Source organism: Stenella coeruleoalba (genome assembly GCF_951394435.1).
Source record: "Stenella coeruleoalba genome assembly, chromosome: 15".
NCBI lineage: Eukaryota > Metazoa > Chordata > Mammalia > Artiodactyla > Delphinidae > Stenella > Stenella coeruleoalba.
Window position 1 is genome coordinate 68,989,591 of NC_137161.1, and position 27,541 is coordinate 69,017,131.

General features: G+C 44.2%; 2 protein-coding genes and 2 pseudogenes across 6 annotated transcripts in view; 3 read left to right on the plus strand and 1 right to left on the minus strand.

Moving 5' to 3' along the window:
* ARHGAP17 (Rho GTPase activating protein 17) overlaps window positions 1–13,332 on the minus strand; it is an 89,641-nt gene extending 76,309 nt beyond the window's left edge. For both annotated transcript variants that reach the window (XM_079944084.1, XM_079944083.1), the window contains exon 1: window positions 12,903–13,332. In XM_079944084.1, the coding sequence (XP_079800210.1) occupies window positions 12,903–12,955 (53 nt within the window). In that variant the 5' untranslated portion in view covers window positions 12,956–13,332. The remainder of the gene's footprint in view (window positions 1–12,902) is intronic.
* Window positions 12,954–17,798, plus strand: LOC307198509 (thyroid receptor-interacting protein 11-like; annotated as a pseudogene). Its single transcript has 3 exons — window positions 12,954–13,286; window positions 14,223–14,964; window positions 15,439–17,798. The product of its transcript is annotated as a thyroid receptor-interacting protein 11-like (transcript).
* Window positions 17,799–18,051: 253 nt separating this feature from the next.
* LOC307198510 (thyroid receptor-interacting protein 11-like) lies at window positions 18,052–19,400 on the plus strand (annotated as a pseudogene). The gene has a single exon. The product of its transcript is annotated as a thyroid receptor-interacting protein 11-like (transcript).
* Window positions 19,401–27,261: 7,861 nt separating this feature from the next.
* Window positions 27,262–27,541, plus strand: part of LCMT1 (leucine carboxyl methyltransferase 1) — a 64,105-nt gene continuing 63,825 nt past the window's right edge. For both annotated transcript variants that reach the window (XR_013831569.1, XM_079944798.1), the window contains exon 1: window positions 27,262–27,539. Coding sequence is in view for 1 of the 2 variants with exons in the window: in XM_079944798.1 (XP_079800924.1) it covers window positions 27,433–27,539 (107 nt within the window). In the remaining variant the exon portion in view is untranslated. The remainder of the gene's footprint in view (window positions 27,540–27,541) is intronic.

Below are 27,541 nucleotides of genomic sequence, written 5' to 3' on the forward strand. Positions count from 1 at the left end.
TGTGCTTCTTTGATTCCTTGTAATTTTAAAAAGAGTCACATATTTACTGGTCATCTGTATTTCACCTGTGACTTTCTGTTCATGGGATTTGCTTATGACAGAAGAGTTCTTTAAAGTGATCGATAAGAAAGCTTTATACATTAAGGATATTAACCCTCTGTTGTGGCTGCTCTCAATTTTTTCCAGTTAATCATTTGTCATAATTTTAATGACGATCTATGACAGACAGAATGTTAGTTATTATGTGGTTAAATCTATAGGTTATCTTTTATTGTTCATTCTCTGCATTTGTAAGCCAGAGCATGAAGTAATTTCCATATTTCCTTGTATTTATTTTATGGCTTTTTTACATGAAACTCTTAACCTGTTTGTAATTTATCTTGGCATATAGTGGTGAGGTGAAATCTCACCTGACTATTTTTCCTAATACTAACCTATTGTCTCATACTGTTTCCTTACTGTCCTTATCACCTGCCAACTTCCTAAACATACCAGGGCTTGCTCTTGGGCGGACAACACAGCAGGGAAGCTGATTCGGCAAAGGTCAGAGAAAGAGAGCTAGTGAACAGCATAGACAGGCTCTCCCTCAGACTGGAGTCCAGCCTACCTCTTACCATACCCCAACTGCCCTAAAGCAATGTTAGTTTCCTTAAGCCCTCATCTAAAAGTTTTGAAAACATAACTAAATTAACAAACTGCCCAACAAGCTGATTTATATTAAGGGAAAGTAATTTGATGTGCTCACCACATCTCATCATTAAGAGAACCAGATTTCTGTTTTTTTGTGGGGAAGGCTCTCAGAGAGACCTTGAGTGTATATTTTGGAGACTAGCAGAACACCACACACAGACAGACACGTGAGGGACCCATCTGTACATTAAGACCAGTTCACAGCCCAGGAACTGCAGCCCAGCATCTCTCCAATAACCAGTAGGCTTCTTGAGCCGCAGACCATATAGATAGGTTTTCTTTAATCCATGGGCTTGAGGATGTCTGTGAAGTCCATGAAGTTATATGCAAGTATGTGTTTGCGGAGATTTTTTTCTGGGGAGAGGACTGTTAGAAGCTCCATCAAAATCTACGGGTAGCAAGGTTTCTATTCCTAAAGACTGCTCTAATATTCACAGACTACAATTAAGTCCATCGCCCTGTGACCTGCTGACCACTTGACAAGTCACATATGCTCCACTGAAACTCCTCTCACCATTTCTCAACTTTTTCTTCTAAGTCCTTCCTCAGCCCAAGTGTATGGCAATTGTTTCCTCCATACAGTTGGGCCACTACAAGTCAGCATTCTGCCCTTAAGGTCACCTGTCAATCTTATGACTAAGACACAGAATAAAGGCTCATCAGACATACTAAAAGGTATGCGGCTCAAAAAAGAGAGGGCAAATGCTGGCTGGTTTCCACTGGGTACCATTCAGATGAAGACATTTGCATTTTAGCAGGATTTAAGCATTCCTTATCATGTTTCTGGAATGCCCAATAGGGGTGCAATCACATGCCCTTTATACAATATTGCTATAAACAATTATAAGGCTAAACATTATTTTGGAGAGTCTAACCAATTAAATCAGGGAAGAAAAAGAAATCATTGAATAATAGCAAAAGAATAGAAACATAACACAGATAATATTGTATACACAGAAAAGTCAAAGAAGTAACAAAATTATCAATTGTAGCTAAAGAAGTTGTAAAGTAAACAAGTATATACAAACATCAATATCACCCATGTTTACCAATTACACTAATTAGGCACTAGTCTCAACAAGAACAACAGCCGCAAAATACTTAGGAAACACATAAAAGCTTTGTGTCTATCAAGAGATGTGCCACACTCATACTGTAAAGATACCAATTCTCCCCAGGGTCTAGTTCACAGGTTTACTAGGCCATAGTTCCTCGGTTTTAGTTATTTCTGTATCCTCAGGACCTAGCCCATAGCAGGCACCCAATAAATATTACCTGGATAAGTGAGCTCCAAATTAATTGAAATCCTAAATGAATTTTTCTAGGAACTAGAAAAGAAGTGACACCAAAATTCATTTTTTGACAGAAACAGGAAAGAATAACTGAAAAAGAAGAGTTGAAGGGAACCAGCTCTACCAGATTTAAAACACATTACAGATCAACAGTTAGTAAAACAGTGTGGTACTGGTGTGCACATACATACACACACACTAAAGCCATAAATCAATGGAATAGAAAGCCCAGCTAAAAAAGTAGATATATGAATTATATGCTTAAAAAAAGAGAAGCATTATAAAACAATGGAAAAGTGAAGAATCATGGTGTTACCTATTTCTGTAAATAACACCGAATCATACACCTTTTCTCTTCACCACAAACATCATGGTGTTAAGTATGTTTTCAAGTCAACCTCCAATGCCCTTGTCTTAGTTCTGGCTGCCATCACCTCTCTCAGCCTGTGGCCATAGTTTCCTAGCTAGCCTCCTTTCACCTTCTTCTCTTTTCCTTCTTCTGCAATCCTAACTCCACCTGCTGCCAGACTTGTCTTCCTAAAGCACCCACTTAATTTTTTCAACATTCTGCATGTAAGGGCTCCCCAGTTCCACTGCAGTAGTCCTCAAACCATGATCCCCCCAAAACTGGAACAGAAGCCTTTCTAATGTTGGTCTTCCACAGAGGAGAACAAAAGCCAATCAATACTGCCCGACTCCAAAAAGTTGGTGTTCATGGTCATGGGTGATCATGTATTTTAGTCCTGCCACCTTGGGATTGTTTGGGGATTATTATTAATCCTAGCATGTCCAAAAACGCAAAAGCAGTGAGATTATTGAAAAGGTTATAAGAGGGGATGAACAAGTATAATGAAAATTAAAGAAACTAAAAGTTACACTGTTAAATATGATGACTCAATAGACTTTCAATGTACAGCAAAATTGTCTATTAGGGGGAAGATGGCCATCTTTGCTACACGAGGCAAAGAAAATTGAATATACTGGTTTTAAGACTTCTTAAAGCTTTGAGGAACCAACTTGCTCCTCCAACTGGATGGAAATGCATCCAGGGGTTTGTGAATTTAAATACCACAGTCATTCCGGACTTGAGAACATGTGGATCCACACACAACTTTTCACTACCTAATAACCTTTCAATATCTAATTCGAAAATAAGAGCTGGATAGAGTTTTTCCACTGTTAAGAGTCAGATATAGTTGTCTTTTTCCAATTTATAGACAAAAAAATATTAAGTTAAAGGATACATTTTCAGGGTTTTAGGTTTCCCCTAAGAATTTTTCTTCCCTCTTGGAATTCTTAATCACCTGTCATTCCTGCCTGCCTGTTATCGAGATTGCTAAAGTGTCACATGTCAGAGGTGCCTTCACTGAGCCGAAAGCATATCTCAGAGCCCCCATGCCTGAGTCCATGCTCCATCTATCCTAGCACTCACTGTAGCTAGTGAAGTAGAAATACTCTGGTGTATCTCCCCAAGGTACAGCTGGGCATGGGTTTAAGTGGCCACTCCAGCCCATGCATCTGAAAGTATCCAATGACCACATGAAATCCAAGCTGGTAGATGTGTAAATGTTCACGCTGATAGGTGACAGGTAGCTGGTAGTTGCATACAAGAATTTCTGTCAGTTCTGAACATTTATATATTTAAATATTTGTATTCATTTGAGCACCTGTTTACTTAGTCTACAATTTATCATTTAAACTCTTTAGGAAACATAAACTTGGCTAACCCATGTGGAAGAACACCGAGAAACCATAGAAGAAATGCTAATGAAACATTAAAGGGGAGATCAAATTGACTGCTAGATCAAAAGGTATCTCTGATAAGACACCTAAAAAAGAACCGAGGGAAAGGAGAGGAAGAGAAACATCTTAGGACTAATTAAAAGGAAGTGGCCTATGCAAATAATCAATAAGCGGTAATTAATGTGAAATATTAGGACACAGGAAACAAGTCTTACAACCTGGAGGGCTGAGGTGAACTGAATATTGTTTTCACATCATTTGCTACAAATAGGCTCTACCTACTCAAAAGCAGTTTCTTATATAAATCACAGGGTTAGATTTTCAACAGAATCTGGTTTATCTTCTGAAACTTATATCAAATCTGCACCTAGTCATAGACATGCTCTCTCAAGATTCCATAACTGCTTTCATTAAGTAATGTATCTGAGAATAAGAATATCAGCTTGTTTATATTAAAATATATGAATAAATCAAGATATGGCATTAGCATTTCATTATTAACACCTGAAATGTTAGAATAGGTACATTTGGCTATATTCAAATTATCTGCTTGTATGTCCATCTTTCCACTCAAGTTCCTAGGAACCAGTTATGTTTTTAACCCCAGACGCTAGCATTTGACAGGTTCTCAATAGACAGGTTCTCAATAGTTACCAGTTGAGCTGAACTGGTAACTGAATGGTGAAATTGACAACTGAACATTAATTCCATGGCAATTAAATAAACAAATGACATACAGAAAACTTGAACATATAAGGAAATATGAATATAGGGACAATGGTCATTTCAACCTTAGTGGAAAAAATTAAAGTAAGTAGCAAATTTTAAAAAGACAATGTCTAGTGCTACTAGGGTGACGGTGAGACATGGCATTCATCATGTCGCGCACAGTGACATGCGTTGCCATGCAACATTACTTGCTGTGCTGCAAGTGAAATGATAGCGCTATCTTGTTAGAAGGCACTGTTAAAACTACTTAGTTCTGCTGCATCAGCCCATGGCTACATTCCAATAAACCTTTTTTACAAAGCAGAAGGTAGACAGGATTTGGCCTGCAGGCCAAAGTTTGCCAACGCATAGACTAGGGGATCCAGAGAAAGGAGGCCAATTTCAGGATGAAGTTCATGAGTTTGGTGTTAGCAGGACATTTAAGTGGAGACGTTCAATCTAGAGATGAAGAGATGCCAGGGCCAGAGGAATAAAACTGAGGCATCAGCCAGGTGGTGGCAGTTATGGGGCTGAGATCACCCAGGCGGAATGGCCTCAGAAGAGAGGACATGAAGGGCACTTCCTTGTCCGAATACAAGGGCAGATGGGCAATGTCTTCGGGTCACTACAGTCCTGGAACGGTAGAGGCATATGGCCTAATCTCCATTAACTCCCTTAACTTAAAAAGAGGCTCCTATTTTAACTTAGGGCTTTCATCCCCTTTCCCAAGATTAATAACTTTAAAGTTTCAGATTCATAGATGAAAAAGAAAACTTCCCACTGGCTGGAAAGTAAGGCAATTCTAAAATAAAATGTCTATCAACTTCTTAATGTTTCACTTTTATTATGAATTTTACACTCAAAACATATATAACATGTGCATTAAGTATGATGAATGATGACAGAACAAATGTTTGGTCTCCAACTTAAGAAGAAGTGAAGAAGTTCATTACCAAAACACCACTGTCCAACTTTCATACCATAAGAATTAGTCTCTAAACTAGACATCAAAGCAGGCAGTCCAAGACCAGATAAAGCTTGAAGATACATTTTCTTTGGCCTACGCAGTGTTTTGTTTTTTTTTTTTTTAGTTGCCAACATTAAACATCAAGAAATCAGCATTCTGGAATATCATTAGCAACAAGGAGATGTGACTATACGACACACATTTCACCATGGCAACAACTGGCTGGAGCTGAGAGCAACTCTCCCCTTTAAATGAACATGTACTCACTAATTCACTGCAGTCCTCATCATCCCCTATTGCCTTGAACCTATCTCCTACTTCACTTACTACTTTTTTTTTTTTGCGGTACGTGGGCCTCTCACTGTTGTGGCCTCTCCCGTTGCGGAGCACAGGCTCCGGATGCGCAGGCTCAGCGGCCATGGCTCACGGGCCCAGCCGCTCCGCGGCATATGGGATCTTCCCGGACCGGGGCACGAACCCGTGTCCCCTGCATCGGCAGGCGAACTCTCAACCACTGCGCCACCAGGGAAGCCCACTTATTACTTTTAATTGCCCTGGCACTTGAATTTGCGACCCCTGCTTACAAAGTATGATTGTGGTTTCCAACTTTTTGCAATATGGGAGACATTATGTAAAGCAAAAGTTCAGACTCTCTCACCAGGAACATTACAGGTCCATAATCCCTTATCTATCACTTTGAAATAAAAAAAAAAAAAGTTTTTTGTAGCTCATTTGGCAACATAACTTGACCTAAGCTAACATGAAGCTATTTTTAATCTTTAAGGATTCCATTTAGTGTGAAATACATTCATATATTTTGCTATGGAAATAATAACATGTATGATGATTACAGGCTGCTGCCCCAGACCCTACTGGAGATATTACATAACAGCATATATGCATTATTACTTTTCTTTTCTTTTTAATTATTTATTTTATTTTATTTATTTATGGCTGCATTGGGTCTTCACTGCTGGGCGCGGGCTTTCTCTAGTTGCGGTGAGCAGGGGCTACTCTTCGTTGCGGTGCATGGGCTTCTCATTGTGGTGGCTTCTCTTGCTGCGGAGCACGGGCTCTAGGTGCACGGGCTTCAGTACTTGTGGCTCGTGGGCTTCAGTAGTTGTGGCTCGTGGGCTTCAGTAGTTGTGGCTCGCGGGCTTCAGCAGTTGTGGCTCGTGGGCTCTAGAGCGCAGGCTTAGTAGTCGTGGCGCACGGGCTTAGTTGCTCTGTGGCATGTGGGAGCTTCCCAGACCAGGGCTCGAACCCGTGTCCCCCGCATTGGCAGGTGGATTCTTAACCACTGTGCCACCAGGGAAGTACCTACTTTTCTTTAAAATCTGAAAAATTCTGAGTTCTGAAACTCATCTGATCCCAGGGGTTATAGATAAAGGACCATGGGCCTGTTATACTTTTACTATCTGCGTTTAAGAAAACAATACACAAAGCAGATAGAAGTGTAATAATATTTTTAAATGGATTTATACTGGATTAATTATAATGGCATCTACCTACATTTGAGAAACAGAAATAGAATGATATAAGCAAAACCATCCCAGTCTGATAAGAACGCGTAGAGCACATGCTGACTCTAGGACCCTATACCCCAGTGCTGATTTCCGGGGTGGGGGAGGGGGTCCTGCCATGCACACACTGGCAATCACTGGCACCAAGGTAATTCCATATTAGAGTAACATGCTGCGTTCACATACTCCATATGATATGTGAAAATGATGCTTATGGCCACATCCTTTTAGGGTTGTTTTTTTTTTTCAGTGAACAATGGGTTTTCACTCACCTATAAATAACCTGTTTGCTATTCTAGGATTTCACAATATGTAAAGTACATAACAAGGCCACAGAAGATCAGATTCAGAAGAAGCTGCAAAGACACCGGACTCCTTTCCACCCCCACTCTATGCAGAGACTGGATGGAATCCACTCAGACTGAAGCAGAGCACAGCTACCTCCCCTTTCTCAGAATTACTGTTCAGAGGAAATCAGTGTGAGTAAAATGAGGCAGCAGAGTAGGCAAGGGATGTAGAATGTGATGCTGGCAAAAGTAAGGGTATGGTCTGTACTGTCAAACATAGGAAGGGCTGTCTCATGGAAGAGAGACAAGATGGATTCAATGTGGCACCAGAGGACTGCTCTGGGGTGTGCGGGGGTAAGGGGTATTTGACTCACCTTGAGAATTAGTGCTGCCTGCCTGGAGTAGAAGGTCATTAGATACCTGTGCCCTTCAGGGAGGGTCGGCAAAGAACGTAACAGAATAAAACAAGCCAGGTAGGGACTGGACGGCTCATGCCCCACCCAGATGGGACAGCTGCTGCTGAGCTCCTGATGCCAGTGCTCGGGAGGGATGCTAGGCACTGCCAGGTCTTCCGAGATTTTAGAAGCAGCTGGAAATCCAGGTTTTCATGTGAAAACTTCTCATTTTTAAATATGAGCCAATGATTGTAAAAAAATAAATAAATACTGAATAGGCCAAAGAGAACACATCTCTGGCCTGCAAGCAAGCAGTGTGGAGCTTTGGTTTTGATAATTCAGACGTCCAGACCCTGGAAGGACTAGAACAGGGTTTCTCAACCTCAGCAGCCTTGGCATTTGGGACCAGATAAGCCTGGACTGTGAGGCTGTCAGGTGCACTGCAGCATATTCAGAAGCCTCCCTGGCCTCTATCTACCCCTCCCCCAGTCAAGTCACAACAATCAAAAAATGTCTCTGGACATTGCCAAATGTCCCCTGGGGGGGCAAAACCATACCTTGGTAAGAGCCACTGGACTAGAGCAACATCCAACTCTCAGCCTTCAGGATTTTACGAAGGCATCACTCACGACTCAAACAACAGGTTTTTCACATAAGAGTTGCCCACGTGGAGATTTATAGCTGCTTTGGAATCAGAAACCTGGGTTTGAATGCACAGCTCTGTCATTTACTAGCCTGATGACCTCTCCGAGTTCTGGCTGCCTCATCATTAAATCAGGAACAAATAACATTGCCTCTTAGAGCTGCTGCAAGAATGTGGTGAGATAATTTATGCAAAGTACTGAGCCCAGCGGCTTAACAAGCACCAAAAGCTTTTAATAAACATTAATCCTTCCCTGGTGAAAAGGCAGCCCAAATTCTGTAGTCGGAAGCACATGGGATCCAGAGTCAGAAGCCCTGGACCCAAGTCGTGCCTCGGCCACTTAGTAGCTGTGCGATCATGGCAAGTCATTTTCCCCCTTTCTAGAATAGAAATGATCATTGCCAGTAGGTGAGAACCAAGCCAGGTGGTCTGGTACAGCATTTGGCAAACTAAACCAACTAGAGAAAAGTTGATGATTAGTACTATCAAATCTTTTAAAGGTAAAGGAAAGAATGAGCTCTTCAACAAATCCAAAGAACTGAGAATGCAGTAATATCAGGGTAAGGTACAGGGAAAAAAAGAAAAATAATCATAGGGATTCTGAACCTCCAGGTCCTTCTAGACAAGCAACTGCCACCTGGTGGCCCACACACCAAATCTGGTCACCGATATATTTTGTTTAGCCCCGCACAGTATCACGGTGATTGTCTCCTTTGCGCTAAATGCCATCTAACCTTCATTAAAATCCAGATTTCAGGCTTTTCTGGAAAGCTACAAAGATTGAGTCACTCTGGGGCCATAATCCCACATGCCCCTTTGGTGAGATCATGGGGGGGGGTGGGCACGCCCCCAACCCTTACCTGGCCTCAGTCACTCATTTATTTTACTAGTCTGGCCCCTCTAGGCATTTGAGTCTGTAAACTTGGCTTATCTAAAGCCAACTATCTGGGAAAGCATTTGAACCTCCAGGGAGCACTTCAATCAAGGCAGAAACCCACACCCAATGAGACACTCCCTCCCAGAGCCTCACCTAGGTAATAACTCTCCTGGTTAGTCCTTCAGCTTCCTTTTCTCCTGGACACTTCGACCTCATAACTAAACTGTCCTCAAGTTCCTCATCCTGTGTACAGCTTCCTCCATGCAGGGCATCACCTCCCCAAAATCACCACCTGCGTCCACTGCATTATCTGCATCAAGGATTTCCAAACAACAAAATATCTTTCTTAGCAGGACTACAAAAGACACGACATGATGTTTCTTGTTTCCTGACCAGCGCCCCGGTTTCCCCAACTCTCAGTCCCTGTTGTTCAGACAGGGTTTACTCCATACCCATTTCCAGGGAAAAGCATGGGACCCAGTCAGAAGCACTCAGAGTCCATCTTGGGTCTTTGGCAACAGTGACTGGAAGAAAAATATTCTGTCCCTCTGGGACGAGACTGGAAGAAGCGGGTGGGGCTGGGGGTTCTCCTTGTGGACACAGCTTGTCTAAAGAGTGGAAGCCCTGGATCCAGACCAACCTGCAGCCATACTCCTTTTGGATCCTTTGGGCACATGTAAGCCTAGAAATTCCCATGTTCGCTTATAGCAGTTTGATTTGGGTTTTCTTACAATCAAAAGAGACCTCATCAATATGAGAGAAATTTGAAAGAAGTGCTCGAAGATGGAAACAAAGGCTTCGCTCAAACTTTCTCCTGTTTTTTGGTTACCTCTCTCCATCCAATAAGAACTGGCACTAGCCACCCTTCTATAAGCACTGAGCTCAGGGTAGATAATTATTTCTTTGCTTGCCTATCTCTTCCACAAATCTACTGAGCTCCTTCAGGGCAGAAACTGTGTCGTATTCACTTTTGACTCTTTAATACCTCACACACTGGCACACAGTTCGGGCCAACAAGTGTCTGTTGAATGGATGAATCAACAAAAGTCAGGGGGACGAAAGGAACCATCCTCATTCTCTCATTTGGGACACCCATATCAGGAGAACACCTCTTAAGCCTTGACCCTATGGGACACAAACCATCTTCTGAAACAGACTCATCTACCCCTTGTAAGCAAATTGCATCATGAGAACTCACTCCTTCCAGCCATTACTAATTCTCCCACATGTCCATCCCATGGAACCTCACTGTGGGGTTACTCACAAGTTCCTCATTTTGCGAAGAGAATACTTCATCACAAGACACCACCTAGAACTCTACAAACTGATAGTACACACTATGGGCAAGCCATTCACACAGATAACTTCATTCATTAGTGCGTGTGTGCTTTCTAGCCTTTGTTTTGACCCAAATATGACCAGAAGCCTGATTCTGGTGCCCACCAACCCTCTGCTTCTGCCCAATAACAATTCTAGGCTCTCTCCTACCTCCATTTTCTCTCCCTAGTCCTTTACAATTACTTAAGTGGAAAAAAAAATACAGATATATCTAGGAAATCAATAGCAGTAAAGCAACAGGTTCCCCAGTAAAAACAGTTTGACTTTCGGTGCATAATTGTCATACCCTTAATAGCTCTGTAATAGCTGCAGCTTCCACTGCATCAAGCAATAAAGATTTTCAAACAGAGTCAAAGGTCAGGGCCAGAATTATAGTCCTAGGATGAGTCACACCACTTACTCCATCCAATTCTCATTTTCCCATACTTGGGCCCACACCACCAGGGCAATCTAGTGAGAACTGGATTTACATTCGTTTAACAATATTTACTGAGTATGTACCATGTTATAGGAACCACAGCAGTCCCTGGGAATCAAAGAAGAATGGGCAAAAACTCTTAAAGTGTTTAGTCTAATGGAGAACGCTGGCAAGTAAAGAGGCAATTACATTATGCAAAAACAGGTGCTACGTGGAATTATGAAAGCACCAAGGAGGGACATCCAATTTATGCTGGAGCATCAGGGAAGGCCTTTTAGAGGCAGAGATCTTTATGAGGAGACCTGAAGGTTGAGCAGGAGGTGGCCTAGGGCAGGTGTGATGAAAGAGGCTTCCCAGAGTTCCAGGTAGAGGCTAAAACATAAGAAAGCACAGCCTCCTCTGGAAACTGAAAGTAGGCAAGTATGGCTGGAATTTAAAAGTGTAAAGAGAGTAGCTGCTACAGAGGAAGCAGGGGCCAGAGACACCCTGAACAGCTTCCCTGAACGGCTCTGTAGCTTTTAAAGCCTCAGAAATTTGTTTAAAAAAAAAAAAAAAAAATCACTTGCCTGATACAATGTACAAACAGGCCAAAATGACTATCTGACAAATACACTTTGACACTCACTAAGTACTGATTCCACAATTCACGTTACTGAGAACGCTAGGAGGGGCAGAAAATTCACAGAAATTATCTTGTAATTCATTTACAGATTCTTGGTTGAAACATTAGCCGTCACTAATACTCTGTCTACCTTCCTCTCTCTCAGCATTATTTCTATCATTCTCCCACAAATAACAGAAAAGCAGGCACACCTAGGCTTTAGCCTAGACAGGAATTAACTCTGGAAATAGGATAAATGCACACCAAGCTAACAGGGTGGGGTACCAAAAAAAATTAAACAACAAAACTAAGCAGAAAGTTGAGGGAAACGAAACAGTAAAGAGCAAATTTAGAAAACGCAAGAGGAAGTAAAAGTATTTTCATACACACACAAAAAAAGAAGTGTCCCACGTGCTCCGGCCAAACCAAACTCCCCCTTTGACTCAACTGCCGAAAGAAGAAGCAAAAGCTGTGAAAAATTCCCACTTTCATATCTCTTCCCAGAATAAACAGCAAAATCCGTACCATACAGCTAACTTGCCCTGGAAGACCTTGAAATATTCGCCCCAGATAAAACAGCACATGACAATCACCTCCAGAAGCTCTCAAAACCACAAACCAGTCCTGTTCCAACAGCCCGGTCATCTACAAACTCTAGTCTATTCTGTCATTACAGAATCAATGCTTGTCAAGCAGTCGAGGAATCCCAAAGAAATATCGTGCAGGATGTGCTTCCAAATCCAAAGTGAGAAAGGCTTTAAAAAAAAAAAAAAAAGTAATTTCCTTTTAAATTGGCACTAGGCGTTTCCAGAATCCTTTTCTCCCAATTCCAACTTTTTAAATGTCAAGCCATCCCGTTCATATTCGCCCCTGGTCTGGAGACGGCACCACCTCTAAATTCTCTCAAAGAGCGTTCTGAAACTCACTAGGCAGATCCGCTGGGCTTTAACGACCCTTTACTTCTTTACTGCCACCATACACTTGTAAGCTAGGCTTTGCGGCAGCGGGGCGACCCGGAAAGGCTGAGAATGCCGCCCCAAGCCCCGCAGCCTCGGACACACCACTGATCGGAGTTTCAGCCGCAGGCGGCGGCCCGGGCCGGCTCGATCTCCTGGTGGGAAAGACAGGGGACAGGTCCAGTCCCCGGAGGGCGATGCTTCGCGGGCCAGTGGGGACCCTGAGGGGTGGGAGCAGGGAGGCGCGGCCCGCCCCGCCGGTCTCCGGGGGCCAGGCGGCGGCCCAGAGCCGGGCGCCAGGCCGCGGCATGGCGCCGCCCCCGGCCCCGAGCCCCGCCGGCCTCGGACGGGGCGGCGGCCGGGCCCGGAGCGGCCGGGCCCGCGGAGGAGCCGGCCGGCCCCCGTCCGTGACCCCCGGCCCCCGGCCCGCGCAACCCCCGGGCGGCCCGGCGCGGCGCACTCGCCTGCCCACGGTCTGGTTGGCCAGCTGCTTCATGCGGTTGAACTGTTTCTTCATGGCGACGGCGGCGGCGGCCCGCGGGGCTCAGGCCGGGCGGGACGGGGGACGGCCTGGCGGCTCCTACATCGCTTCGCGGCCGAGGCGGAGGCGGCGGCGGCAGCGGCGGCGGCTCCCCAGGCCCGCGGCCCCGCCCTCGTCGCGTCACTTCCAGCGGCGCCGCCCGCCGGGCCCGCGGGGTCTGGTCCGGCGAGGAGCGCCAGGCCCAGTGCGGCGCGCAGCCAGGCCTCCGCCCCCGGCCCGGGGGCCGCCCGATTCCCAGCCCGCAGGCGGTCCCCGGGCCTCGCGACGCGCGGCCGCCCAGGGCCCTGCGGTCCACTCGGACCTCGGCGTGCTTTCGCTCAGCGATCGCCCGCCCGAGGGATACTTAACTCACTTCCCAGACTAGATCTCAAACACACGGTGGACAAAGCAGACACAAAGAGTGTAGACGGTGCGACTCCGTCCAAGAACCGCCAAAACTCATCTTCAGGGCTAGACACCCGGGCAGGGCTAACTGAGGGAGGGGGGCCGAGGTGGACCCGAAAAGGAGCTTTGGGACGACGGAAATGTTCAAAGTCTTTAGCAGGGCCGTACTTATGCACAGGTGTAGACATTTGTCAAAATGCACCTATCTGTACTCTTAAGAGGGATGCGTGTCACTATGTACATTTTACCTCGATTTTTTTAAGAAAAAAAATGGTTGCGTGAAACTCACAAGCTGCAGGGCAGTGTGATGCCACTTAGTAAAAAAGTCAAAGGCAATTAAATATATTTTACTCCTATTCAAAAAGTATTACTCTAGTACTGCTTTTCTTTTATTGATTAAAATCTACCTTGCATATCATTCCATATAAAAAAAAAATCAGAGGCAAAGTGTGTTTTCTACGAACAGGAGCTCAGAGATGGCACCTTTAGTGCGGCTGTGATGGTGGCCGCGTCCAGGGGGCCGAGGTGGTGCAGGGCACTGGGAAAATCACGGAAGGAGAGGAGAAGAGCCCAACTCCAGCGCTGGGAAGTCATGGATGAACAGAGGCCCGAGAGGGGACAGGTCACTGGAGACGGGCCCTTTGTTATGTCCCAGGCCAGGCCTGGGCGTTGCCAGGCAGGTGTGGCCATTGAGGGGCCCTCGCAGCCCACATTGCCTAGAAACCCCTCACTGTGCTTTGATTCTTAACCTCGCGCTGGCAGCAGTGCAGTGACACTTGGCGGGATTGTCCGACTGTGCTGGACACTTTTTTCGGAGAGAACCAGGTCAGTTCTATGACCTGCTTTGATGTCCTCCTAGTTTGGTGGCCTTGGCTCCTGCTTAGGCCATTCCCTGGGGCAAGTGGGTGGTACTGTGGCATCTTTCACAGGCCACATTTCTAGTTTCACAAAAGATGTGCTGAGGAAGGGAGCTGAAAATGTCGAAGTACCTGACTCTACAACAGAGGAGGTTGAAGACTCTCAGTCAGTCTTAAAATCAGAGGCTGAGAGACTTAGAATCTTTGTAGTGATGTAGACAAGAAGTATGAAACCTCAGAGCTTCAACGAAAGCAGCAAACTGCAAGTTACAGACATCAATTACACCAGAAAGACGTAGAAATCAAACTTCTTAAAGCAAGGCAGATAGCACTAAAGGATCAGTTGCTAAAGGTGCAGTCAGTCACCCAGATAGTAAATCTTGAGGATGGCCTTGTGCCCTCAACTCGTGTACCCTCTTCAGTGGGTTATGATATCTATCAGCATGCTTTAGGTTTCCAGAATGATGATATGGACTTTGCTGACCTAATTTGGTCACAACAAGAAATAGATTGTCAAAAGAAGTTTTAAGACTTGAGGCTGATGTCAGCCATTGGAGACATTTTGCTCAAACTTCTACAGCATTTCATTTAGATCTATAGCTTTGATGTAAATGAAATCTACAAACTGCAAAATACCATCAAGGAATTTGAACAGAATCTAAATAAGGAAATTGATGACCATCAACTTGAAATAGCAGTGTTGCAGGAAGTTCATCAACAGAAACTGGCAGAAATAAGTCGCAGGCATCAAAAACAATTAAAGGGGCTTCCCTGGTGGCGCAGTGGTTCAGAGTCCGCCTGCCGATGCAGGGGACGCGGGTTTGTGCCCCGGTCTGGGAAGATCCCACATGCCACGGAGCGGCTGGGCCCATGAGCCATGGCCACTGAGCCTGCGCGTCCGGAGCCTGTACTCTGCAACGGGAGAGGCCACAACAGTGAGAGGCCCGTGTACTGCAAAAAAAAAAAGAAAAGAAAAAAAAAGAAACAATTAAAGGACTATGAGGGAATGATTCATGATATGCAAAAAGCTACTGAAGTCCTAGCAGCTGAAAAACTAGATTCCACCAAAAAAAATCAAAGGACTTGAGATTAGAGTAAAATATCTTTAAAAAAATTATCTTCTGTAGAAAAGGAAAGGGATGCTTTCATTAGAGAACAAGACCAGATAAATGAAATGAACGACAGAACTGAAGAAGGTGAGTTGCAACCTTCTCTTAGGAAGTGGAGTGATGCTGTGACAGAAAAAGAAAAAGTTCTTCCACAGAGTACATCACTGGAAGAAGTGTCCGGATAGCAACAGCCACTGTCTGTTGCTGAAAATGAAATAATGCAATTGAGTAGCTTAAAGCAGGATAAAGATCTCATGGAAGAGAACCTGAAACTTCAAAAATGAGTCCAAGTTTTAGAAAAAGAAAATTCATTATTAAATAAAGAAAAGGAAGAACTTCAATGATCACTTGTCAAATTGAGCAATGAATATGAACTCATTGAAAGAACAGCTACAGGAGACATGGATTCGGATTCAGAAGTACATCATTTAAGATGTGACTGGGAAATCAAAGAAGGAAAAGTCAATGAGAGTACTACTTAAAAGAAATTACTGATTTCTGAGTTAGGAGAGTTGCACAGGCAAAAACCAAAAACTACAATGCACGTGGTTTTGATGAAAGATCAGCAAACAGAACAACAAGATGAAGGAGACAGCATCATCAGTAAAGTAAAACAAGATCTAGAATATGAGAAAAAGAGAGTTCGTTAACTTGAAGATGATAAAGTGAACATTACTAAAGAGTTAGATGGGCAAAAAGAAAATTTAATTCATTTAAAAATGGAAAAAGGACAGTTAGAAGCAGAATTTTTTCAGGATGAACAGAGACTGTTGGAAGAAAGGAAGTATGAGCAAACTATTAAAGAACTGTCAAATACAGATAACCCAGACAGCTGTGCCTTACAGCTGGAGCATGAGTGTTTAATTAAACTCAGTCAAGAGAAAGACTGTGAAATATCAAAACTCAAAAAGAATATTGAGCAGATGATTGCTGAGCACAAAGAAACTAAGGAAATTTTGTCATCTAGTTTAGAAGAGCAGAAGCAATTGAAACAACTCATAAGAGAGAAAAAAAAATTTATTGAAAAACTTCAAGGAAGTTCACAGCTTTGGGAGGAGTTAGATCAATGTACTCAAGCCTTAAGAAAAATGGAAATTTTACAGCAAACCATAGAGGAAAAAGATACAAGGCTTGCATCCATGAAAGAAGAAAATAGTCACCTGAAAGAAGAATTGGAATGACTGAGGGAAGAACACAGTCAAACCGCACCTATGGTTGACCCTAAAACTCTAGACACTGTTACAGAACTAGAATCTGAGGTATCTCAAGAGAGAACAGTTGAAGATAATCTTGAGGTTAAACCTCATCAAAAGATAATTGAAGATCAAAACCAGAGTAAAATGCAACTACTTCAATCTTTACAAGAGCAGAAACAGAAAAATCCCAAATACCAACATGAGCAAATGAATATTAAACACAATCAGCTCTTTTTGGCCAAAGGGGAGGAAAAGGAGAATTTGCAAAATGCAATAGAACAAATCAAAACCCAGCCACTGGAAAAATTCCAGCACACGCCAACAGAACATTCTGATACTTTTCAAGTAACAGAAGCTCAGAGTCTTAATATAGAAAATGGAAATGAAAAGCATGACTTATCTAAAGCCGAAACTGAAAGATCAGTACAAGGAATAAAAGAACAAAAATTGGAGTTTAAACTTCTAATTGAAAAGAATACCCTTTTAACTGAACAGATTGATCAGCTGTCCAAAGGTGAGATTGGTAAACTAACGCAGTTTATCCAGCAAAAAGATTTGTGTCTTCACATGAAAGTATCTTCAGCTTCCTCCAGTGACCAAGATAATGGACAGAGTCAACAGCGATTGCGAGCCTCTGCTTTGGAAAGAGAACAAATATTAGCTGTTTTAGATGAGAAGACTAGGGAAAACAGCAATCTTAAAAGAGAAAACTTGAGAATGATGTGGAGATAATTGTTGCCAAAGAAGCAGACCTCATGAAACTCAAAGATGCAAATACAAAACTCTCCACCAGATTTGAAAGCAGTGGTCAGGATATGTTTAGAGAAACGATGCAGAATTTGTCCCACATCATTCGAGAAAAAGATATGGAAACTGATGCTTTGACTCAGAAGTGTCAGACTTTACTGGCAATACTGCAAACGTCCAGCAATGGTGATGAAGTGAGAGGTGTTAATATGGATCAGTCTGAGGAGCTTCTACAGGAACGTGATAAATTAAAACAGCAAGTTAAGATAATGGAAGAGTAGAAAGAGCACGTGATGGCCACTGTACAAAATATGCAGCGTGGGTCACCCCATCTTCAGACAGAGCTTCAACAACTTCAGGCACGGGTTTTAGTTGACAATGATAATAATTCTAAACTACAGATGAACTATACTGACCTGATCAAACTTACGATGGGAATGAAATCAAACTCAAAAACTTGGAGAAGCAAGTAGTGCAAATTCAGTTTAGCCTAGAGCAGCTTTGCAATACAAAGATATTCTGTTAGGGTTGTTTGACCTTATTTTACTACAGTCCAATGAATCACTTACATCCGAGTCAGCAGCCTCTCTGAAGGCAATGAAACCTGGTGGATTGAGTGAATCTTCTAAATTGCTCAAAGAAGAGACAGAAGAGTTAAGAAAATTAACGGAGGAAAAAGATGCAACCATTAGAGCACTCCAGGAAGGTAATCATAGATTGATTCCATTGCAGACAGTTCAGAACTAGAAAGAAAACGACGTGAACAAATGGATTCAGAAATGAAGCAGCTACGGGAGAAACAAGATGACTTGCAAAACGTACTTAAGGAAAAAGAGCTTTTAATCAAAGCAAAAAGTGATGAATTACTTTCTTTAAGTGAAAATTTCGAGCTTTTAATCAAAGCAAAAAGTGATGAATTACTTTCTTTAAGTGAAAATTTCACTAATGTAGTGAGTGAAAATGAACTTTTGAGGCAGGGAGTAATCAACCTGAAGGAGAGAGTCGTCAACTTTGAACTGGATATGTGTAAACTAAAAGAGGAAAATGAAAAATTAGTAGAAACATCTAGGGAAGAGGAAACAAAATCAAGAGACAAAGATGTGGTTTTCTATGATGTGGAGAGAGAAAGAATTGGAATACGTTGCAATGAAGGAGAAGGTGCTTGCTTTTGAGCATCTTTTGAAAGAAACAGAACTCGGCAAGACAGGGGAATTAAGTCAGTTTTTAAATGCAGTTACATCAATGCAAGAAAAGACTGTTATGTTTCAACAGGCCAGAAATGAGACCATGTTGGCATTGAAACAGAAACAAATAGAAAACTGTGCCCTCCAGAGTGAGGTTCAACATTTACACGACAAAGAACTACACTTAAAGCAGGAGCCAGAGAGATCGCATAAGCACGCAGTAGAATCAGAAGTGTCTCATAACCACGAAGCTTTGGCTGCAGAAGACAGGGCAGCTAAACTAAGAATGAAAGTCACCGCATTGGAGGAAAAGCTCCTTCTATCTTCCAATGCGAGGGAAAGTGCAAATCAGCAAGCCAGTTTGCAGATAGAGTCGTTGAAGGAACAACTGAATGTTGTCACAAAGCAGAGAGATGACATTTGGCTACAGCTTTCTGTTTCCCAAGAACAAGAAAAGTAGTATGCACAAGCGCTAAGCTAACATGAAGATGGTAGTCGCAGAATGGATGGAAATAGTTGCAGATAATCTAGAAGGAAAACTAATATCGGCACAAGGACATCAGGAGAAAGTGAATGCTGCCTTGACTCTGAAGGAAGAACAAATTAAAGATCTGAAAAAACAAAATGAGGTCCAACAGGAAGTGCTGGATGATGTACAGAAGAAACTGATGAACTTACTAAGTAACACAGAAGGAAAAGTTGACAAGAGCCTTACGAGGAACGTCTTCTTGGGGTATTTTCAAACACCAAAACAACAACGTCATGAAGTGCTACAGATAATGGGTAACATTCTGGGTATTAGAAAGGAAGAAATAGATCTTTTTTTTTTTTTTTTTTTTTTTTTGCCGTACGCGGGCCTCTCACTGCCGTGACCTCTCCCGTTGCGGAGCACAGGCTCCGGACGCGCAGGCTCAGCGGCCATGGCTCACGGGCCCAGCCGCTCCACGGCATGTGGGATCTTCCCGGACTGGGGCGCGAACCCGTGTCCCCTGCATCGGCAGGCGGACTCCCAACCACTGCGCCACCAGGGAAGCCCTGGGCATCTTCTTTTAAATGCTGTTACTGATGTTTTGCCCACATATACACCTTTGCTGCTGTCACCTGGCAAGAGGGCTGGAGTTGTGCGGAAAGACCTTTCAAAGCCATAGATGATTCTTCAGCCAGAGACAACATGGCACTTTTAAGAAACCAAGTCACTGAAAAAGGCATGTATTTTGACTTTGCTTGATAAAAATACGAATACTTAAAAAAAAGTGTGTTTTAAGGACTTCAAAGATATTGACCCACCTTCAGACAGTGGTTACTTCTTGTGAGAAAGGGCATGAGTGGGGTTGAAGGCTGATCAAGGGACGCTTCAAATGGTTTTTGTAATGCTTTCATGTTTTACAAGGAGCAGGTACTTATGCAGATCTTGGGGAATTAAAACACTAACTTGCGTTAATGTTCAAAATGATAGAATACACAAGTGCATGCTCTTCATATAAGAAAAAGGGTGAACAGCCCAAAAGTACAAGAGGCATAACATTTTTAAGAATGAAAGTTCGTGATGAGGATGATTATAATTTTTGTGACTTTCTGTTTGAATAATAAAAAAAAAGACTAAAATTCACTTTTCCTGGCTAAGTCCCACTCCTCTTTTCATTGCCTGGGAAACCACTCCATTGGTGATCTGTATTCTCTCAGGCCTTTTAGAAATATATGCAGATTTATGTATATCGGAGCATATTATTCTCTAATTTTGCCAGATGTCAAGGCAACGCTTAATAGTGAATCTTGATTTCACGGCTTTATACCACAATTGACTCTCTGATAGCTTGACATCAATTTAAACCTTGGTGATGACTGAGAATTCTAAGGAGTAGGTGAAGTCCTTCCCCAGGAAATGAAGTTGGCACTTGACCAAGAGGGAGACGTGGTCCTCAACATCATAAAGTATATGAACTCATTGATGTTCACTTGGTTGATCCCAAAGGGTCTGGGGGAGGGGAACATCTTCCAGCTCCATGGTATCTGGCAATGGACTGATGACGGGAGGCCATACCCACCTACAGGTAGGATGTGCTAGAGGGCTCAGGTTTGGCTCCACCCTGTAGCAAGGAGTCTTTGATAACCCTACTAAGCTTGTGGGAGTGTTGCTTCCATGACTCAAGGAATAATGGGCAGTTGGGTATGGAAGCTTGGGGTTTGGGAGAGACTCTATTTCCAGAAGAGCCCAGTGCATGGCCAGAAATTCCTGCTCTGATGGTATGTGATGCAGGGCCAAGGAGGGCAGTTTCTTGCATCAGAAGCCCAAGGACAACTTACAGACATCATGAGCAGTCCAGAGACTCCAGGAAGCAGGAGGGGAAGTTGCTAAAGCCGCTTCACTGAAGGAGTCTCTGAGGGCACTAAGGGGAGTGCCTGTTGATTTTAATTTAGACAGATTCTAGAGCCTGTTGTTGGAGGGACCCCCACTCAAGGTGGGCTCATTTAAAAGTAACAGCATAAATGGGCTTAAGTAAAATTTGTAAACCAGGAGTACGTTGCCTCCAGAACCCAGACAGAACTAAAAGATGGTGGACTCGTGTATCCTTAACAAGTGTGTCAAACAAACGTCTGGAAAGGAGGATGTCACAAAGGTAATGTCATACCTGTACTCCTGGAGAAAGGTGGGTGCATTTAAGATCTTGTCTGCAAAGGTAGTGTGTGATAGCAGAGCTGTTTAGTTACCCTGTGGGTAACAAGGTAAAAGTGTACTGTGCCCCTTTGGAGATGAAGGCAAACAGGCTGAGAGAATGTTGAAATAGGCATTGAATGGAACCTATTAGCCAAATCTATAATAGCAAAATATTTACCATATTTAAATTTAGTGGGATCCCAGGTATTTCAAGGGTACCCAGGATTTGTTTTAATCAGGTATAGTAAGACAAAGATATAGAAATGACTGTCCTGGAGGAAGTTTTTATGCCTATAGATCTAGAGAATTAGGAGGCGCAGCACACCGTGAAGGGCCCTGCCATGCCCCTTCCTCCCACTTTTTTTTTTTTTTTTTGCGATATGTGGGCTTCTCACTGTCGCGGCCTCTCCCGTTGCGGAGCACAGGCTCCGGACGCGCAGGCTCAGCAGCCATAGCTCACGGGCCCAGCCGCTCCGCGGCATGTGGGATCTTCCCGGACCGGGGCACGAATCCACGCCCCCCGCATTGGCAGGCGGACTCTCAACCACTGCGCCACCAGGGAAGCCCTTCCCCCCACTTTTGTTTTTTTCATCAGTTCTCGGGCCATGGGCTGCCATGGATGTGCCCCTCAAAACCGTTAGGAGTAAGGAGAGCACACAACTTGCTCCAAGGGAAGATGCAGCACAGGAGAGATGGACAAGGTCACTACTTTTGCCTGAACAGCAATGACTCAGGAGGCAACCAAGGGGCCATTCTTAAATCTTCCTGGGGTCATGGCCTCCTTCCTTTCTGCAAACAACACAAGGGGTCATCCCCAGGACTGTGGTTGGCGGGGGTGGGGGTGGGGGTGGGGGGGTTACTTTCCCAAACAGAGTCTCTATGGCTGCCCCAAGCAGCCAGTGATGGTTATCAGGCTAGACACAATGACCAAAGAGCTAGCCCATGCCCAGTCAGTGGAACTCAAACACCCACCAGTTAGGACATTATGTTGTCACTGGTCTCAGGTAGGAGCCTCAGAGACCACGTATCACATACAAGGCACCCTTGATGGTACCTCAATCTGGGATACGGTCAATGAACAATAGTTTTTGCCTTGTTGGCAAGCATGAGACATTAGGGTGCGAAGAGATGGCAACATCCATTTGAAATAACAGAACAGGAGCTAAAGCCCAAGCTGGCCAGCAACTGGTACTTATATCCCAGATAGTAACTGCTACCTTACAAACCAGTTAAGTAGCAAAGGAGCTGGTAGTTAAAGCTGACCAACTGTCCTCAGCTGAGGTTAGACCATCCTGTTTGTGACGCCAATTGTCTTACTCACCTCTTCTTCAATCCGTCAGTGAGAGATTCCCTCCCTAGACTAATGGGGTTGGCTGAACACACGACGTTCTACACTGAAAGATGGGATGAACAGCAGTTTACAAGTCACATTTACCCACAGCCCAAGAGAAGAAACCACTCACCATGCAGAGCCACGTGGGGGATTACACTTGGAACAGAGTGAAAAAGTAGGGGCTTGGGAGGCAGACTTTGTAGTAACAAGAGGGTGGGGACAAGCCCTGGTTCCCACAGGAGGGTGTGAGGGGCTTGTTTGGATAATTCAGTGGGCTGATAGGGAACTGAAGCCTGCTACTCGGGAATAAACAGGCACTGTGTCTGGTTCCTGTGATAAGAAGGATCATATAGCTAGGGGACCTCACATGTGGGAGAAGAGGTAGTGGGGAATTGCAGTTAGACCATTTGAGGCCCTCTCAATTTTACTAGATGTTAAGACAGCTCTCAATATTGAATTTTAATTTCAGGCCTCATGCCACAAGAATTTATTAAAAAGTATTTCTTCCTTGAACTAATAATTGAGTTCAATAATGTCACAGGATTCAAAATAAAGACAACAATCAATTGTATTTCTAGATACTAGCAATGAACATGTGGACACCAAAAAGTAAAACACATTTACAGTCACTAATAAAAATAAAATAATTAAGTGTAAATCTAACAAAACATGTCCAGGACTTGTATACTGAAAACTCTACAACAGTGGTAAAAGAAATCAAAGATCTAAACAAATGCAGAGATATACCACGTTCATGAATTGGAAGACAAAGAATAGTAAACATGTTAATTCTCCCAAAATTGATAGATTTAATGCAATTCATATCAAAACCCAGTGAGCCTTTTTTTTTTGTAGATATAGGCAAGTTTATTCTAAAATTTTATGGAAAGATAAGGGAACTAAAATAGCTAAAATAATTTTGAAAAAAGTAATAAAATGGGAGCAGTCAGTCCTCTCCATTTCAAAACTTATTATATAGCTGTAGTAACCAATACTGTGTAGTATTTGCAGAGGGATAGACACATAGATCAATGAACAGGGGATCCAGATATAGTCCCACAAAAATATGCTCAACTGATTTTTTAAAATAAATTTATTTATTTTATTTATTTATTATTTTTGGCTGTGTTGTGTCTCCGTTGCTGCACGCGGGCTTTCTCCAGTTGCGGCGAGCAGGGGCTACTCTCTGCTGCAGTGTGCGGGCCTCCCACTGTGGTGGCCTCTCCTGTTGCGGAGCACGGGCTCCAGGCATGCGGGCCTCTATAGTTGTGGTGCGCGGGCTTCAGTAGTTGTGGCGCGCAGGCTCCAGAGCGCAGGCTCAGTAGTTGTGGCGCACGGGCCCAGTTGCTCCGCAGCTTGTAGGATCCTACCGGACCAGGGCTCAAACCCATGTCCTCTGCATCGGCAGGCAGATTCTTAACCACTGTGCCACTAGGGAAGCCTGCTCAACTGATTTTTGACAATCGTGCAAAAGCAGTTCAAAGCAGGAAAGATAGCCTTTTTAACAGGCCATAGCTGTCTATGGAAAGCTTGTGAAGAAATCACAGGCCAAAAACTTAGAAAACTGGACCAGCCAAGAAGGAAGACAATGATTTGATTGAGGTTCTACCAGGTAGTGATGGGCGGGGAGGGATAGTGTGCACGCAGATCAGGATGAAAGCTGCAGGTGTTTATTTCATCTTTCTGAATTCAGCCTCTTCTGATCGATCCATCACAGGCTCTGGTGATTTTCCCATCAGCCCCACACTGCAAAGTCAGGTCACCCCTAACTGAGCATATAGTGTTCCAGACAACATTAGCCTTCCCAATAGCAAAATTCTCAGGCTATACAAGGTAGCAAGATGGCCCTCAGTAGCTTCAAAGGTACAGCCTCCCGGGTTCAAGTCTGCCAGAAAAGAGAGCTCTTATAGACTTAACAACTTCCATTCAACTCCTGGGATTCATTCTGATTGGACCAACCTGGTCACCACCACCACATCACACACACACTCTTGAAGTGTAGCTAGGGTGATTTTGTGTATGATTGGCCAGGCCTTGGTAAGGTTCCACCCCCAGTGTCAGGCACAGAGCCTTACCTGATCCATGTGGACTAAAAGGAGAATGTGGTTCTCCATAATAAACTCTGGTTGTTGTTATAGAAGAAAGAATACTGAATAGCCAAAGTGGCAAACGTCCACTCTAGCCTCTCAGGGAGAAGTTTCATGGTTAGAGCCCAGCTATTTGCTCCCAATATTAACTAATGTTCAACAGGACTTTTAAACTCTAGTTTCTCTTTTCTTGACTTTATCAGGGGATGCAGATTAATTGTCAGTGAACTTTCGCTGGGACGTTGTTCATGGCCACCCCAGCGTAGTCTCATATTTGGAGGTATTATGCAGCTTCAGATGGCTAAGCTTTGCCATTTCCAGATTCCACTCCTGTATCATAAAGTTCCAGCGCCTTGACCAGGAGCTCAAATGGAATGAGCTACCCCTGCCTGCAGGAAGCCTCTGGGGTGACCCCTCAGTGAAAAACTGACCAAAGTCCTCTGAAGCACCAGTTTTTCTGAATCAAACTCTCAGCAGAGATCAGAGATGTTCTTTGCTCATCAAACAAGAGAGGAAGAAGGCTCCACCTTCTTCTAGTCCCTCAGGCTCACCATCCAGACCTATGGAATTGATGTCTTATACTACTGCTTGCTGTGGACCCACTGTCCTTGCCCACTGACACCCATGGACTGTGTACACTGCCAGTTGGGAGACTATGCGTGTTCACTGGTTTGCATTACCCTCTTGGCAAAGGATCACTCAGAGAAAGTGGTATATTTCATCTCATCACCACTCCCCCTGGCAAAACTCCCTAACCTCAGCCTTCCCCACTGTCATTTCTACTTTGGTTATCAATGGGCTCTTGTTCCTCCACTGAATACTAAGCAAGGATTTGATAACTGATCTTGCCCCAAGATATGTGTACTGGGTTTTTGTTGTCGTTTGTTTACTTTGCTTGTGTGTGTGTGTGTGTGTGCGTGCGTGTGTAAGACTCAAGGTTCTTCAAGTTTGAGTATATCCATGCTCTGCTCCTGACAGATAATGAAATGGAACATGCAAACACACTTTAAAAATTTTAGTTAGAAAATGTTTTATTGGTGGCGCAGTGGTTGGGCGTCCGCCTGCCAATGCGGGGGACACGGGTTCGAGCCCTGGTCCAGGAAGATCCCACATGCCGCGGAGCAACTAAGCCCGTGTGCCACAACTACTGAAGCCTGCGTGCCTAGAGCCCGTGCTCTGCAGCAGGATAGGCCACCGCAGTGAGAAGCCCACGCACCCTGTGCGCTGCAACGAAGAGTAGTCCCTGCTCGCTGCAGCTGGAGAGAGCCCGCGTGCAACAACAAAGACTAAACGCAGCCAAAAATTAAAAAAAAGTTAAAAGAAAAGAAAATGTTTTATAATAAGTCTAGTACACAATATATGAATATCTTGAATATGTATCATAGTGAAACAAACACACGTGAACCTACCTCAGCTTTAGAAATTATTGAAGTTGGGGCTTCCCTGGTGGCGCAGTGGTTGAGAATCCGCCTGCCAATGTAGGAGCCACGGGTTCGAGCCCTGGTCTGGGAAGATCCCACATGCCGCAGAGCAGCTGGCCCCGTGAGCCACAGTTACTGAGCCTGCGCGTCTGGAGCCTGTGCTCTGCAACGGGAGAGGCCACGATAGTGAGAGGCCCGCGCACCGCGATGAAGAGTGGCCCCCGCTCGCCGCAACTAGAGAAAGCCCTCGCACAGAAACGAAGACCCAACACCGACATAGATAAATAAATTAATAAATAAAAATTAAAAAAAAAAAGAAATTATTGAAGTGTCTATATACCCCTTCCCCATTTCGTTTCCCTAGAGGAGTGTCCTACCCTCCTCCCTAAAGGTCACAAGGAGCCTAACTTCTGTTTTTCTCCACTCATTCCTTTACTTTTCTGTATATTATTACCATATATGTTGTTTTTCTAAATAACATTAGTTTTGCTTGGATTGAACTTTACAAAAATGTTATCTATTTCTTCTTTCACCGAATATCATGTTTTTGAAATTCAGACACTGATGCTTGTAACTGGTAACTCTAGTTCGTTCATTTTCACTGCTACATAGTTTTCCATTGTATTCGTTTTCCACATATTCCTTCCCTCACAACATTTCAAAGGCGATTATGTGTGCAAAGCTCTTCGCCCAGTTCCTGGGGTAGAGTCGGCACTCAGTAAATACTTGTTCAATTTCTGAATGAGACTGAGCCCCAACTGACTGTAACACTGACACTTGTTTTTCCGTCTGGATTCTCTGCCCTTTGCCCCAGTGCTGAGAATCCTTCCAGCTCTTCCGCTCTGAGTTAACTACAGTTATAAAATTTCGTGACTAGCAATAAGAAACCCTGTGGCGGGGCTTCCCTGGTGGCACAGTGGTTGGGAGTCCGCCTGCCGATGCAAGGAACACGGGTTCGTGCCCCGGTCCGGGAAGATCCCACATGCCGGGGCCCGTGAGCCATGGCCGCTGAGCCTGCGCGTCCGGAGCCTGTGCTCCGCAGCGGGAGAGGACGCAACAGTGAGAGGCCCGCTTACCGCGAAAAAAAAAAAAAAAAAAGAAACGCAGGGGCCTCTCAAAGCCCCTAAGACTACAATTCCCGGAGAGCATTGCGGTGCCCTCTCACGTCAATTTCAGTTTACTTTCTCCCTCCGGGTACTTCCGGGTTATGTGGGCGGGGCCAAGGGAGTTGTCCAATGGGCACCTCCGTGGGCTGATGGGGCGGGGAAATTGTCCAATGAGCGTCTTCGCAAAGGATCTAATCAGCGGGCAGGTTGCTGGGGCAGCCGCCGTGGGCGGCGTCACTGAGCCGCGCCAGGTGAGCCTTGTAGAACCCAGTCCGTCTCTACTACCTTGTCCGGGGCTCGCTCATTTTCCCGGCGTCCGTCGACCCCGCTTCCATGTCACCGGTGGACGCAGCACCCCGACACCTTCACGCCCATGGCCACTAGCCTGAGGAGGCCCTCTTTCACCACCTGTTCTTCCCCTACCGACACGGACGACGAGGGCGTGCGCGGCACTTGCGAAGATGCTTCTATATGCAAGAGGT